Genomic DNA, 14,711 nt, shown 5'->3' with positions numbered 1-14,711 from the left:
GGGAACGAACTCGCCACCCCATGCGTATGAGTCATCTGTGTAGACCACTACACCACACACGCGCGGCCGCGGCCTGTCGAGAGTGCAGTCAAGAAACATCGAGTCAGTAGTGTTAGGTTGATATTTTGAGTTTTCTACCACCCTGTCGGGACACACCCTCATCGACGAAATTTAGCACTAAAAACCTTATCGTCTCCAGAAGACGTCAAACGTGATATTTTTGAAAAAAGAAAAGTTCGGGCATCAACTAAGACACATTTCCAATGCATCTATCCAGGTTTCAAAAAAATCGGCCCACTACCGAGGGAGTTATGGCTGGCGACAAACAAATACACAAACGGATCTGTTGAATATTATTAGTAAAGATCATTAATTAATTTGCAGTCAGAACACTTTTAACCATTCATAGTATAAAAACGCTTTTTTGAATACCATAGACTGAAAGAAACGGGTAATGTACCTTTCAGAATATTTCATCCGTTATGTGAAACTGTGATATAGTTTTAAATCATAACAATTACAATTGCTCAAACCTTTTATACAATATCTAATGCCGTTATCGCAACAGTTGGAGAAAAACAAAAGTAGTAATTGAAAAATCACGTTGAGGCCCAGGCTACCTATGCAAACACGCTCTAACGAGAAACTACGTGGAAATGAAAATATTTTTACGTATCCTAAAATTTTCTGTACGAAAATAGATTCTAATATTCACTGTCACGTATTGCGGACCATGTCTTTTTCAGAGCGTGTTTGCATAGGTAGCATGGGCCTAAACGTGAAAAATCATAAAATACTGAAAATTCCCTGTTTTGAACTTCTTAAATTTGAACTTCTCTATTGAAACTTATGTTCATAGCAAGATTTGCAACTACAGCAGTTGATTTTTCAAATTCTTCTATTCCACTGTTAAATCCCAATAAGACAGGCAACGAAGACCCTCTAGTGCGAACATGCTCTAATTAGCAATTACATCAAAAACCTAAAAGTTTTCACGTTTTTTAAAATTCTTCTTTCACCAGCCGGGTATCAGTACAAAAAGTTGAAAACCTGAATTAAAAAAAAATATTTTGAAAAAAGTCGAAAAAAAAATATTTTGAAAAAAGTCGAATAAAAAAGTCGAAAAATTTTTTACATTATTTTTGAATTTCAATAAAACCTCAAGCATACATAGGATGTTTGACTACTAAAATTGCACTAAATCTTTCAAAATAAAAACATTTTTTGAATCCGGGCCGACCGGATTTTGTAATTTTGTAGCCGTACTATGTTTTATGTTACTAACTTTTCTGTTTCGTGAGTGTCTTATCTGACATTAGGAAAGCAGAAAATATTATGTTTTTCTGTTGATTAAGCATTAGTACCGTTAAAAAAAAAGATTGTTTTCCTTTTTTTAGTGCAACATTTTGGATCCCTGCCACTTATTGTTTGTAGCTGAAGACATTATGTATTTACTACATGTATTTCCTATTTGCTCTCCATGCAGCATTGTGAACAAAAAAATTAATGAAAAAAAGATTTTTTTTCCAAAAATCGTTTTTTCTAAAAATCTCCATATCTTGAACTTTAGTTCCAGTCACCGTAAAAGCTCCTGGATTGGCCATTTTTTTCGCAGAATCTATCAAACCAGTCGGTTCACGTCGCCTAACGGCGACTGAACCTCCTTCTCAACACCACCCTTCTAGGTGTTACAGCGCCTGCGGCGCTTCTCACATGGTTCAAAAAATCGGGGTATCAGAATTCTCTTTTTCTTCTGGTCCTATAACTTTTCTTCGATTGTTGGTAGTTTTCATTAGCTGAGAAACCCGCTCCAGAAAGAACAATTTAAACACTCCTACTTTTCTGATAAGATTTCGAAAATTTACTTCTGAAAAACATGAACTTGGTAACTCTATTTTCCCTCTCATCAATAGGCAGGTGATCCTCTAAATATAAAGTTCAACTTTTGATTGATCGGCGGCGATGCCGCCACCTTCCTCTGAATATGGCAAATATGGCAAACTAAGGCCATATTTAAACAAATTCTGATTCTAGAATTTGCTTCTTTTTTGAAGGTAACCGAGCTACGACAATGTTCCTCATTCAGAAATCACGGGTCTCAGAATTAACTGTATTAAATACAGGGAATGTGTTCTTTGCCTAACTGAGAAACCTTTTACCAAATGAGAATTCCCTTTTCACATCTTCAAAAGATGCGTTTAAGTATTCTTTTGAAGTTTTTGACTTATCAGCGTCGTTGCCGCCTCCCTCCCCCAAATTCTTTAAAGATTTTGTTACATATACACGGAAATCTTCTTTTAGTTTAATTTGATCCAAAACGTTCTGCTTCCTAAATTTTGGACTGTTCGGCGGCGATGCCGTCTCTCTTCTCTGGAATACTTCGAAACTAAAACTATTTCACATATTTCTAAGTTCAAAAGTTAAAGAAGCCCCTTATTCAATCTATTTTGATTTCAATCCTTTTCATTCGTACCTGAGTGCTTCACAAAAATTCTCAAAGTTCTTAAAGAAAACAAAACTTCTTGATTTCCCTAAATATCTCACTCTTAACATGTCTACCTACTAAATTCCTGATCGTTCCGGGCCGGGCCGGGCCGGGCTGACAAAAAATTCTTCCGGCCCGGCCCGGCCCGGTCGGCCCGGATTCAAAAAATGTACACCATTTTTTCACAAATTTCTGCAAAATTTTCATTTAAAAAAAGTCAAAATTCTCAAAATTTCTCGTACGCTAATGTTTTTACCGATATTCTAAAACACAGTCGAAAAATCCACTTTTTTGCAAAAAAAAAATCAAAAAAAATTCAAGATTTTTTCAAAAAATTTCAAATTTCTACAGGAGCCGGGCCGAGGAAAACTTCTCAGTCGGGCCGGCCCGGCCCGGCCCGGCCCGGAATTTTCCAACCCTGTTTTGGTCCATCATCTCGAATAAAAACTAACTAACTAAAAAAACAAAGAAAAACATTTTGAGTTTTTAAACGATCGGCGACAATGCCGCACGACTTCCCCATGAAGATTCTGACTCGGTGTTTGTAGGATTGTGAATTTGTAAACACCGTCAAAGTTGGACCTCAATCATCCTTTCTGACAGAATTGTAGCGTTGTGTACAGAGTCAACAGAAGATGCTACTCCACCCTTTTGTTCTAAAATCTCGACCATAATTGCAACTTTCATATACTGACTGTCTATGCTCTTATCAAAACAAAAAACCAAAAAACTTTTCGCACCTGGCGGGAACGAACTCACTACCCCATGGGTGAGAGTCATCTGCGTAGACCGCTACACCAAATACGCGCGGCCGCGGCGCTCTCGAGAATGCAGTCAAGAAACACCGAGTCAGTAGTTTTGATCTTTCTACCACCCTGTCGGGACACATCTTTTCTGAACGCTTTCTACTGTTGAAATCGACATCGTCTCCAGAAGACGTCAAATTTTATATTTTTGAAAAAAGAAAAGTTCGGGCATCATCTAAGCGCAATTTCCTATCTATCTATCTAGGTTTCATAGAAATCGGTCCACTACAGACGGAGTTATGATCGGCGACAAATAAATACACAGACGGATCTGTTGAATATTATTAGTAAAGATGAGCCAATAAACTCGCAAGTTGTGGAGGAACAGTCGGAGTACATTCCATGTCATTTTTAAAAGTGACCGGTCATCAACAACGGTTTTAACAAATTTCCTGAAAAAATAATCTATGGATGTTTCTCTGAAATTTTCCACCGTTTTGTGAGACTGTCATAAAGATTCGAAAAATAAGAATCACAATCATCCTTTGTTTAATTATATTAAGCAAAAATTATAACTCACTCTAAACGCTACAGTTCCCGTTGACAAAAAAGGAACGTCAAAACGAGATCACGTTGATCAGCTATTTTTTCTTTATTGGTATGTATAAATTGAGAAAAATCACGAACATTTATTGGAAGTGCGATAAAATGAGGAATTTCAAAAAAATCGTGTCCGAGAGAACTACACAGCCGTGCTAAAAAAACTCTTCCACCAAAGCTCATTTTGGAGAACTCAAATTGTGACGTTTCACCGAATTGCGTCAATGATAAAAGTTTTTTGGAGTTGGATACTGAAGTATCGGAATCTACAAAAGGCAAATATGACTTCACTCCTCCTTTTAGAACATCAGTCCGAGAAAATAAGTAAAGTAATCGAAAAGTCATAAACAATCATAAAAAATTTCGTGTTTTAGGCGTCTTACGTTTGGACTTCTCTATGAAAACTTATGCTCGTAGTACGATTTGCACTACAGGAATTAGAATTTTAAAACCTTGCATTTCTATTCCAGTTTTATATCACAATTAGGTACAGTTAACCTATGATTTTCGATAAAAACTCAAGATTTTGCAAGTTTGATTGTTCATGATATTTTTTCTTTTAACTCGTAATTGTCAACATTTCTGTTTCGTAGAAAAGTCTTATCTGAAGTTATAAAAACAGAAAATATTAGATCGTTGTTTTGTTCAATGAGCATTAGTTCCGTATGAAAGGAGAAACTTATGTTTCGTTTTAGTGCAATATTCAAGAATGCGTCATGTGTCACTTAACGTTTCATAATGTCTACGTGCTAAGATAAAAGTTAAATTGTCCATTTCCATGTTGGCCACTTTGTTGTTTTGTTCACTTTTTGAAGATATTTAGTTTGACACAGTAACTATTAATATAACCAGTCGGTTTACGTCGCCTAACGGCGACTTAACCTCCTTCCCTACACCACCCGTCTGAGTCTTACAGCGCCTGCCGCGCTTCCTAAATGATTCAGATAGTCGGGGCATCAGAATTGTTTCCAACTTCTGGGTCGTTTATAACTTTTCATCACTTCTTGGTAGTTCTTGTTATCTCAGCAGTCTGTTCCGACAGGGAACAATTGAAAAATCTCTCCTTTTCAGACTACAATTTTACAAATTTTCTCAATGACGTTTTCCATCCTGATGGAAAGGAATTTCGAATGAGACGTTTCTTTCTTCTTATGTCTTCCTCACTCCAAATAATCTTACTGAAGAATTGAAACATAATAACTCGTCTTTTTCCCTTTTCGAAAAGCGATTGATAATTTTAGATTTCAATTTTTGACTTTTTGTACTGTTCGGCGGCGATGCCGCCTCCCTTCTCTAAGTATGGCAAAAAAAAACAATAAGTTTTAACACGACCTAATGGAAATTCCGTATCTTAGGATACGTATTAACAGAGAAAAAGTCTTTCTCAGCTCCTCTCTCATGGATACGGGGTTTTTTCACTTTACCTTTACTGGAACTTCCTTTACCCGAGCTATTTTAAAATGATCTTACAGAAAATTATAAATTTTTTCGTCTGTTTTCCCTTCTTGAAAGGTTTTATTTGAATTTTAACTGATCGGCGGCAATGCTGCCTCCCTCCAAAAAAAAAGCGAAACTTGCGGAGCAAAAATCACACTTCTCGGGAGTATCGGGGTGCAAATTTATAGATAACTCTAAACATATACGGAAAATCAACACTCTTGTTGGGAATTTGGATTTCCTATTTACATCTTTAAAACAATGCACGTCTTTTTAGTTTTGACTGATCGGCGGCGGAGGCGCCTCACACCCCCATGATGCTGTGGACAAAAGTCATTTTGTAAACTGCCATCAGTTACTGACTCTGTGTTTGTGGAATTCCGTCTTCTGCCTTCCACTTTTCGCCCAAAGTGTTATTCCGCTTTCCACCATTACACAAACCGCATTTCGCTCAACTCCACGTAACCCTTTTTTCCAACTAAATCTCGACAACCACAAAGTTATTTTAACTTTCGTATACTGGCTGTCCATGTTCTTATCAAAACAAAAAACCAAAAAAACATTTCTGACCTGGACGGAACGAACTCACGACCCCATGGGTGACAGCCATCTGCGTAGACCGCGAGGCCAAATACGCGCGGCCGGGCGCTCTCGAGAATGCTGTCAAGAAACACCGAGTCAGTAGTTTTGAACTTTCTACCACCCTGTCGGGACACACCTTTCTCAACGCTTTTTACTGTTGAAATCGGCATCGTCTCCAGAAGACGTCAATTTTGATATTTTTGAAAAAATAAAAGTTCGGGCATCATCTAAGTCAAATTTCCAATCTATCTGTGTAGGTCTCATTAAAATCGGTCCACTACGAACGGAGTTATGATCGGCGACAAATAAACAGACACACGGATCTGTTGAATATTATTAGTAAAGATTCTCATTTGCATACTTGTCAAATCACGGGCCGGGCCCGCTGAAAATTTCAGGGCCCGGGCCGGCCCGCAGGGCCCGCAGCAAAAAATTATTTTTGAAAAATAGAATTGAAAGTCTTGGAAATTAAATTTTTTCTTCGGTTTATACTAAATCGAGGTCGGGGGATTCGATAAGACTACTTTCAGAAGCCTCCAGCAAGTTCTTGATCCTGATTCTGATCATCGGCTGATTATCACAGAGACTTTGAGAGGCTCAAAGTTTATAGAGACAAAATAACTTATTCTGACAATTTTCGTTTTCACTTGTTGTCATTTTATAATTTCTAATCAATAATATGTTTGCCATGAAGTAGTAAACGAAAGAACAATGGGAAAACGACTAAAAAATTTTTTTTCAATATTTTGACGGGCCGAACGGGCCGGGCCGGAAGATTTTTTTAGCGGGCCCGGCCCGGCCCGTGACAAGTATGCTCATTTGAATTGGAAAAAAAAAATTAAATGCGATTTCTGAACAATGTAAACCAGACCTTTATATTAAGAGAAAGCTAATTAGAATATCAGAAACAGAGTTTTCACAAAAATTACAGTTTCATTCAGTTTTTTTAAATCTAGTCCCTCATTTTAATCTGATTTCATGTTTAAGGATCTAGGCCTGAACTGAACAGAATTTTACCTGTTGAAAACGAAACTGTGTAACAGTGAAAAATTTTCAAAATTTCCATGCGAAAAAATACAAAAATGAGTATTTCAAAAAGTTTTCACCGCAACACTACGTTCAAACTTTCAATTCTTATTTCTTTTTTATTTATCTCTGCAAATTCTAGCAACAGATCTTACAAAAGTATCTGACTCTTTGAAAACAGAAAAATGTTCTTCATTAATAAATGAAAATCAAAAACTACAAGCCAAGAACCATAATTAACTATTTAATTGAGGAATGGTAATCGCCAATGGAACCACTTTGAACTGTGCCATACACAACTCATTGATCATACTGTATTCACAACAGAGAGGACATAACAAGTTCTCATCCACATTGAATATTCGGAACCCATATCTGAAAAGGAAAAATCATTTTTAGCGTTGAAATTGAGAAATAAAAAGGTAAAGTGAAACACACTTTGCAATTATCTGGAGCATCCTCAAATGGTCAGATGGGAGACCGTGAATTTCGATGAAGATCTGCAAACTAATGGTTAGTTTTGAAGTCGTCATATTCTGGGTTTCTTAATATTTTAACACAAAAATATTATGATTTATAGATTACTCGAAACATAATAAATGAGCTTACCTGACATACAAAATAATCCTTAATCAATGGCTCCAATGCAGTAAACTCTCCTTTCTCTATATCAATCTTCAAGAATTCCACGTCTATCCTCCCAGTTTTCTCCAGCATTTGGGGGATGGTTAGGTCATTTGGAATCTTTGCAGCAAACAGTTCTCCATTCATTTTCTCGTAGGCATCCCGAGTTGGTTGCTCTTGTGGGTACTGAAATTGGGTTTCAATTCGACAAAAACAAAAAACTGAACTGGAAAATGGAAAAGACCAAAATGTTATAAGGAGTATACGAAACATTGAAAATATTCAAAGTGAAACTCACAATATCTGCTCCAATAATCTTGCATTGTCTACCCGTTGCTTCATAAATATGCTTGTCAGACCCAATTTGGTTGTTGAGACCCAAGGATACCAATCTGAAATTTGTTGTCAGAAATATACGCTGAAATGTAAAGTAATTACTAAAAAAAATAAAATCAGAAGTTACAAAGTTTGTAATTGTAAATCTGAAATTTATTGTCAGGAATTCACTCCAAATTGTAAACTTTACAATGAGATGTAAAGTAATCAATAAAAAATAAAATCAAAAGTTACAAATTCTGAAACTGGAACAGTAAACCTTGTGAGAACTCACGTGCAATCCTTCTTGACCTTCTTCGGATTACAAACATATTTCCCTCCGTCCCCCTTTTCTCCAATCCTCTCTTTCTGTGCACAATATGCTTCTTCTACAACTTTTCTGTAGAAATCTTGGTTATTGGTGAGTCTCGATGCATTGAATAGTAGTTTCCTATCATTTTCAGCAGTTAGTAATGCGTTTTTCCGTAGTTGCTTTACTGATTCTTGCTGATAGAGAGCTACGACGTCGGATGGATCCGAGTTGGGGTAGGAGGTGAGGTATTGTTCTGGAAATTGCTATTATATTAATTAACGGAAACAGCGTTTTAACAAAAAAAATTTCAACCCCCGCTTTTTAAAACTTTTTTTGTTTTTCCTATTCTTTCTTATTTTTTACTTTTTGAGCCGTTTTCCTATTACATCTATCCAAAACTGCGAACGGTTTCTGAATCACATGAAGTAATTTGAAAGTTAAGCGAATCAGAAGTACCGTCAACGATATTATCTACGACAAGACGGATATAAAATACTCACGGCGCACTCACCACTCGACCACGGATCGCTGGCCGAGATGGATGTTCAGGTGCCGTGATATTTGGGGCGAAACACAGCTAAATTTGGGTGAAAAATCGAGTAAATCACATGTATTAAGTTTGCATTTTCAGACAAGAATATCTGGATTCTGGAGGCCATTCAGCAATTTTTGAAAACTGATTTCCCATTAAAATTTGATTGTCTATCGATTGTGCTAGGTCTCGTTTCTGAACTCCACGGTCAGTTTAGACCATTCCCTAGTCAGCATGACATATTGATATTTCCGTTTTATGGATATCTTATCACAAATCACGAAACAGAATTCTATTATTGGGTTGTTGTTTATCAGTACCATCTAAAAGAAAACATGACTACTGTTTTCTATTTTAACAGTCAAAAAGTCATTTTGTCAAATTCAAGAATGCGTTCCTGTGTCAATTATTGTTTCATAATGTGTACTTTAGATCGATGTGAAGATGAACCCTAGAATTTTAAGAAAAATTTAAGTTTCATTCAATTTAAAAAATCTAGTTTCTCACCTTCATCTGATTCCATTTTCGGTCTCAACGTATATTTCCCAATTTTTACAGAAAACTTCCCAATGGTGTCCCGGGATTCAAACAACTGCTCCTTGACTATTCTGCTATTATTGTTTCTTTTAATTATTTCTATAACTAATTATTTTAGATTCAGGAATATTGGTAATGTTTATCGTACAAATTCGGAATAGCAATTAATTTGATTCTACCTCAGAATAAACCAAATAGTTGAAACTGGATCTAATTTCACTATTGGAAATTTTTTTGTTAAAACGCTGTTTCCGTTAATTAATTTGACAAAAATGACTTTTTGACTGTTAAAATAGAAAACAGTAGTCATGTTTTCTTTTAGATGGTACTGATAAACAACAACCCAATAATAGAATTCTGTTTCGTGATTTGTGATAAGATATCCATAAAACGGAAATATCAATATGTCATGCTGACTAGGGAATGGTCTAAACTGACCGTGGAGTTCAGAAACGAGACCTAGCACAATCGATAGACAATCAAATTTTAATGGGAAATCAGTTTTCAAAAATTGCTGAATGGCCTCCAGAATCCAGATATTCTTGTCTGAAAATGCAAACTTAATACATGTGATTTACTCGATTTTTCACCCAAATTTAGCTGTGTTTCGCCCCAAATATCACGGCACCTGAACATCCATCTCGGCCAGCGATCCGTGGTCGAGTGGTGAGTGCGCCGTGAGTATTTTATATCCGTCTTGTCGTAGATAATATCGTTGACGGTACTTCTGATTCGCTTAACTTTCAAATTACTTCATGTGATTCAGAACCGTTCGCAGTTTTGGATAGATGTAATAGGAAAACGGCTCAAAAAGTAAAAAATAAGAAAGAATAGGAAAAACAAAAAAAGTTTTAAAAAGCGGGGGTTGAAATTTTTTTTGTTAAAACGCTGTTTCCGTTAATTAATATAATAGCAATTTCCAGAACAATACCTCACCTCCTACCCCAACTCGGATCCATCCGACGTCGTAGCTCTCTATCAGCAAGAATCAGTAAAGCAACTACGGAAAAACGCATTACTAACTGCTGAAAATGATAGGAAACTACTATTCAATGCATCGAGACTCACCAATAACCAAGATTTCTACAGAAAAGTTGTAGAAGAAGCATATTGTGCACAGAAAGAGAGGATTGGAGAAAAGGGGGACGGAGGGAAATATGTTTGTAATCCGAAGAAGGTCAAGAAGGATTGCACGTGAGTTCTCACAAGGTTTACTGTTCCAGTTTCAGAATTTGTAACTTTTGATTTTATTTTTTATTGATTACTTTACATCTCATTGTAAAGTTTACAATTTGGAGTGACTAGCGTCCCGAGCCTAACGGCTCGCTCCGCCAGACTCGGCTGCGCCTCGAGCCCAGTGCTTAGCAAGTTTTACATTCAAAAGTTGGTTTTTAATAAGTGGCAAGTGAAAGCTGACTTTATTACCAAGAAACTAAAGCCTCTGATTTCGAAACAATGTATACCCGTTGGTTCCGCAATTTTTTTTGTGTTCGATCGAAAAACCCGGCATTTTTCTTCGTCTCAGTGTTGAAAACGCGATCATGGAGGGCGTCCGGTTTCGATATTTTTGATTGAACTTTTTGGTTCTATTCCAGTTTAGATGTCCTTCGAATATTCAGACGCCCCTTGAACACTTTCAGTGATTATTACTGTTGATGGGACGTTTAAATATTTTTTGGGACGTCTAAATATTCACAACTATATTTTGGAATTTCAAGGGACATCTAAACATTTGAAACGACGTTTCAAAAATACTTGAGTTGCTTGAAACGTTTAAGTGTTTCAAGGGACGTCAAGTGTTTTTTGGGACGTTCGAGTAAGGACATCTAAACTGGAATAGAGCCGACTTTTTGGTGTCAAAAACTCAAAACAATTGAGTAAACACTATTCCCATGAGAGGAAACCGAGTGAATCTCATTTTACCAAAAACAGCGAAATTCGGGTTACTGAAAGTTTTACCGACTAAAAGTGTTTTTAATTTTAAATGGTTCGATAAAGGTTTTTTGTACACATTTCTTTTTTTCGGATCCACAAATTTCGCAAAACTGAGTGAGTTACGTCGGCTAATGATTCGGCCAGAAAATCTCTTTGAATCCAATAGGTGTGACGTAAGCGACTTCGGTGGGCGGAGCTTTGCCGTGCGAGCTCAACTTTTTTTCTTGATTTTTAAAATTTTTCTTTCGATTATCTGCTTACGCTTTTGATTCGCTGACCATTCTGTATATATAAATTAAGAAATGAAAAAAATATTAAGAAATGAAATTTTTTAAATTAAGAAAAAAAAGAAAAACATTTTTAAACCTTCACGTCATTTTTACGTAATTTTTAAATTTGCTCATTTTTTGAGGTTATTTGAGTGTAACTCGAAGCCATCTGATTCAATTTAAAATCTGATTTTTTAGCCATCTTCCCCATGCCAAGTTACATAACTGTATCAAATTTTAACTCTCCCGATCCAGTACAACTCGATTTATGAAGAGAAAAGTGAAAAAATCGAGAAAAAAAGTTTAGCTCACACTTTTATGGCTGTAAATCTTATTTTTTTAGATATCCAAATAATTTTTACATGTCTCGATAGCCAGATTTTCAGAGACCTTAAGTCCAGAATATCCCACTGATATATTCAAAGCTGGTGCCGTAAGAAGTAGAAAACGGCAAAAATAGTGAATTTCTCAAGCCATTTATTTTAGAGGAAAAAGTTGCTCTCGGTTTTGCGCTCTTAACTCTGCTCCGAATATTCTGAACCTGCCCCCTTTGAGTCGCCACATCCGTATTAAGTTTTCAAAAACTAACGAAAAAGAACTTTTTGGAAAACTCTAAAACAAAAAGAGTTATTCAAAAAATGACTGCGGAACAAAATTTTTGACAGAATTATCGACACTTTTGGCGAAGCTCCGCCTACCGAAATCGGCATCCTCATACCAACGTGATTTAAAGAAAGGGGGCGAATTCCTGACAATAAATTTCAGATTTACAATTACAAACTTTGTAACTTCTGATTTTATTTTTTTTAGTAATTACTTTACATTTCAGCGTATATTTCTGACAACAAATTTCAGATTGGTATCCTTGGGTCTCAACAACCAAATTGGGTCTGACAAGCATATTTATGAAGCAACGGGTAGACAATGCAAGATTATTGGAGCAGATATTGTGAGTTTCACTTTGAATATTTTCAATGTTTCGTATACTCCTTATAACATTTTGGTCTTTTCAATTTTCCAGTTCAGTTTTTTGTTTTTGTCGAATTGAAACCCAATTTCAGTACCCACAAGAGCAACCAACTCGGGATGCCTACGAGAAAATGAATGGAGAACTGTTTGCTGCAAAGATTCCAAATGACCTAACCATCCCCCAAATGCTGGAGAAAACTGGGAGGATAGACGTGGAATTCTTGAAGATTGATATAGAGAAAGGAGAGTTTACTGCATTGGAGCCATTGATTAAGGATTATTTTGTATGTCAGGTAAGCTCATTTATTATGTTTCGAGTAATCTATAAATCATAATATTTTTGTGTTAAAATATTAAGAAACCCAGAATATGACGACTTCAAAACTAACCATTAGTTTGCAGATCTTCATCGAAATTCACGGTCTTCCATCTGACCATTTGAGGATGCTCCAGATAATTGCAAAGTGTGTTTCACTTTACCTTTTTATTTCTCAATTTCAACGCTAAAAATGATTTTTCCTTTTCAGATATGGGTTCCGAATATTCAATGTGGATGAGAACTTGTTATGTCCTCTCTGTTGTGAATACAGTGTGATCAATGAGTTGTGTATGGCACAGTTCGAAGTGGTTCCATTGGCTATTACCATTCCGCAATTTAATAGTTAATTATGATACTTGGCTTTTAGTTTTTGGCGTTCATTTATTAATGAAGATTGAGGGTGTTTCTCTTTTCCAACATCCAGATACTTCTGTTGGATCTGTTGCAAGAATTGAAATAGTAATTTAGGATGAAAAATCAGAATTGAAAATTTGAAGTAATGTCTTGATAAAATTTTTTTTTGAAATATTCATTTTTGTACTTTTTTACATGGAAATTTTGAAACTGGATATGGCGTGTTCCAAATATTCTACTATTCCACCTAACTGTTAAAAACTATTTCGATTGTTCTTTGCAATCGTGCACGCGTTCCTTCACATAACATTCACAGTTTTAACTATAACCTAAAAACAGTTTTTTATTTTTTTCCATGGTATTTTTTTTTCTTCAACATACATACCTAAAGTTAAAAAAACAGAGAAACACTCTAGAGGAAGAATACTAGCATCTACATGCTTCTTTGGTAACAATAATAATACAATACGGAAACGTCCATATCCATGTGGAACTGTTAGATTTTTTGTGAAGAGAGATGTTGATAGATTTTTGCTGCTACAGGTTTTCCTTATTTCGGTTTTTTGACTCGTAGTGTTAATAGAACCGAAACGAGCGTTACAGCTGCTCTGTATTTAAAGTAGATAAATTTTCGTTTTGTTTTTCATAAAACAACCTCACATCCATAAAAAGTTAGAATTTATCCAAACGGCTTTCCAAGTGCAACATAGACTCCAAAATTGCTGAAAGCTGTGTGACATTATTTCATTTCGTAGACTAGTCCATTTTTAGATTGTTTTTCTGATGGTGGGATATTCAGTCCATTGTTACACTAGTAAGACAAAATACCAGCAAAATCGATTGCTCCTGATGTAATATTGTTTAAAAACAACATTTGCTGTTTAATGGAATGGACAGTGAAAATATTTATAATCAAAATTGATTTGCATCTCATTTATCCTCCAACCCGCCTAAAAACCGAATTCAAATCTTCAAGGCACAGAACGTTGACGAGAAAGAAACCACCGTTCTTCTAACGTTTCGTTAACATTTTTCAATAAAATGACAAACATGATGAATGTAAAAACCATATATTATTTATCTGACATCCTTTACCGCACTTCAAGTTTTCCCAACATTTTCTGTTTTAATAAACTGATAGAAGTTCTTACATAACTCGGTCCGTTTAGTCGAATTGGAAATTTGCCTCTCCCAGTACAGGAGTAAGAGTTTCAAGAATCGTCAATGTAAGTATAAATTTTGAGCATCTTATCTAGAAATACAATTTTTTGAATAAAAGATAACCAATAAATTTCGGGGATGCAATAAGTATCATTCTTCTTGTTTTAAATGCTTTCTCTAAGAAAACCTGGGGATATCTTTTCGGTGCACAGTTCATTCTTTCTCCGCGTTCACTATCTCCTATGAATTAATCTTTCCATTCAAAACTTTTTGACGTTTCAATGTTTCCATAAGTTACTGTTCTTCATAGTTTTTTCAATTGATTTGGTTTTATACAAATACCCTGCTATACAAATGTCTCAATACTCTAATCCCTGCTCATTGTCTATTCTGTTACTGATAGCGATTCTGGTTGTTTCTATATGAACTATTTTACTTTGAGCAAGATTGGTGAGTTATTGTCAATTGCTATCATACTAAACATTAATGTTGGTGTCGTGACAATAA

The 14,711-nt window shown here is 35.7% G+C and overlaps 2 protein-coding genes across 2 annotated transcripts; one reads left to right on the top strand and one right to left on the bottom strand.

Annotated features, from left to right (window-relative positions):
• Positions 1-7,112: 7,112 nt before the first annotated feature.
• GCK72_012512 (uncharacterized protein) lies at positions 7,113-9,183 on the bottom strand (the record flags this gene model as incomplete). The annotated part of the gene is made up of 6 exons (XM_053729177.1): positions 7,113-7,251; positions 7,315-7,376; positions 7,486-7,686; positions 7,799-7,892; positions 8,111-8,381; positions 9,168-9,183. 6 exons carry the CDS (start codon positions 9,181-9,183, stop codon positions 7,113-7,115), a joined length of 783 nt encoding a protein of 260 aa, XP_053583949.1.
• Positions 7,341-13,036, top strand: GCK72_012511 (uncharacterized protein; the record flags this gene model as incomplete). The annotated part of the gene is made up of 7 exons (XM_053729176.1): positions 7,341-7,389; positions 8,760-8,867; positions 10,121-10,391; positions 12,257-12,350; positions 12,463-12,663; positions 12,773-12,834; positions 12,898-13,036. 7 exons carry the CDS (start codon positions 7,341-7,343, stop codon positions 13,034-13,036), a joined length of 924 nt encoding a protein of 307 aa, XP_053583948.1.
• Between the last annotated feature and the right edge of the window lie 1,675 nt (positions 13,037-14,711).

This window comes from Caenorhabditis remanei, chromosome IV (genome assembly GCF_010183535.1).
Source record: "Caenorhabditis remanei strain PX506 chromosome IV, whole genome shotgun sequence".
Taxonomy (NCBI): domain Eukaryota; kingdom Metazoa; phylum Nematoda; class Chromadorea; order Rhabditida; family Rhabditidae; genus Caenorhabditis; species Caenorhabditis remanei.
The sequence above is the reverse complement of the archived record's forward strand: the minus strand, read 5'-3'. Positions and strand labels throughout refer to the sequence as shown.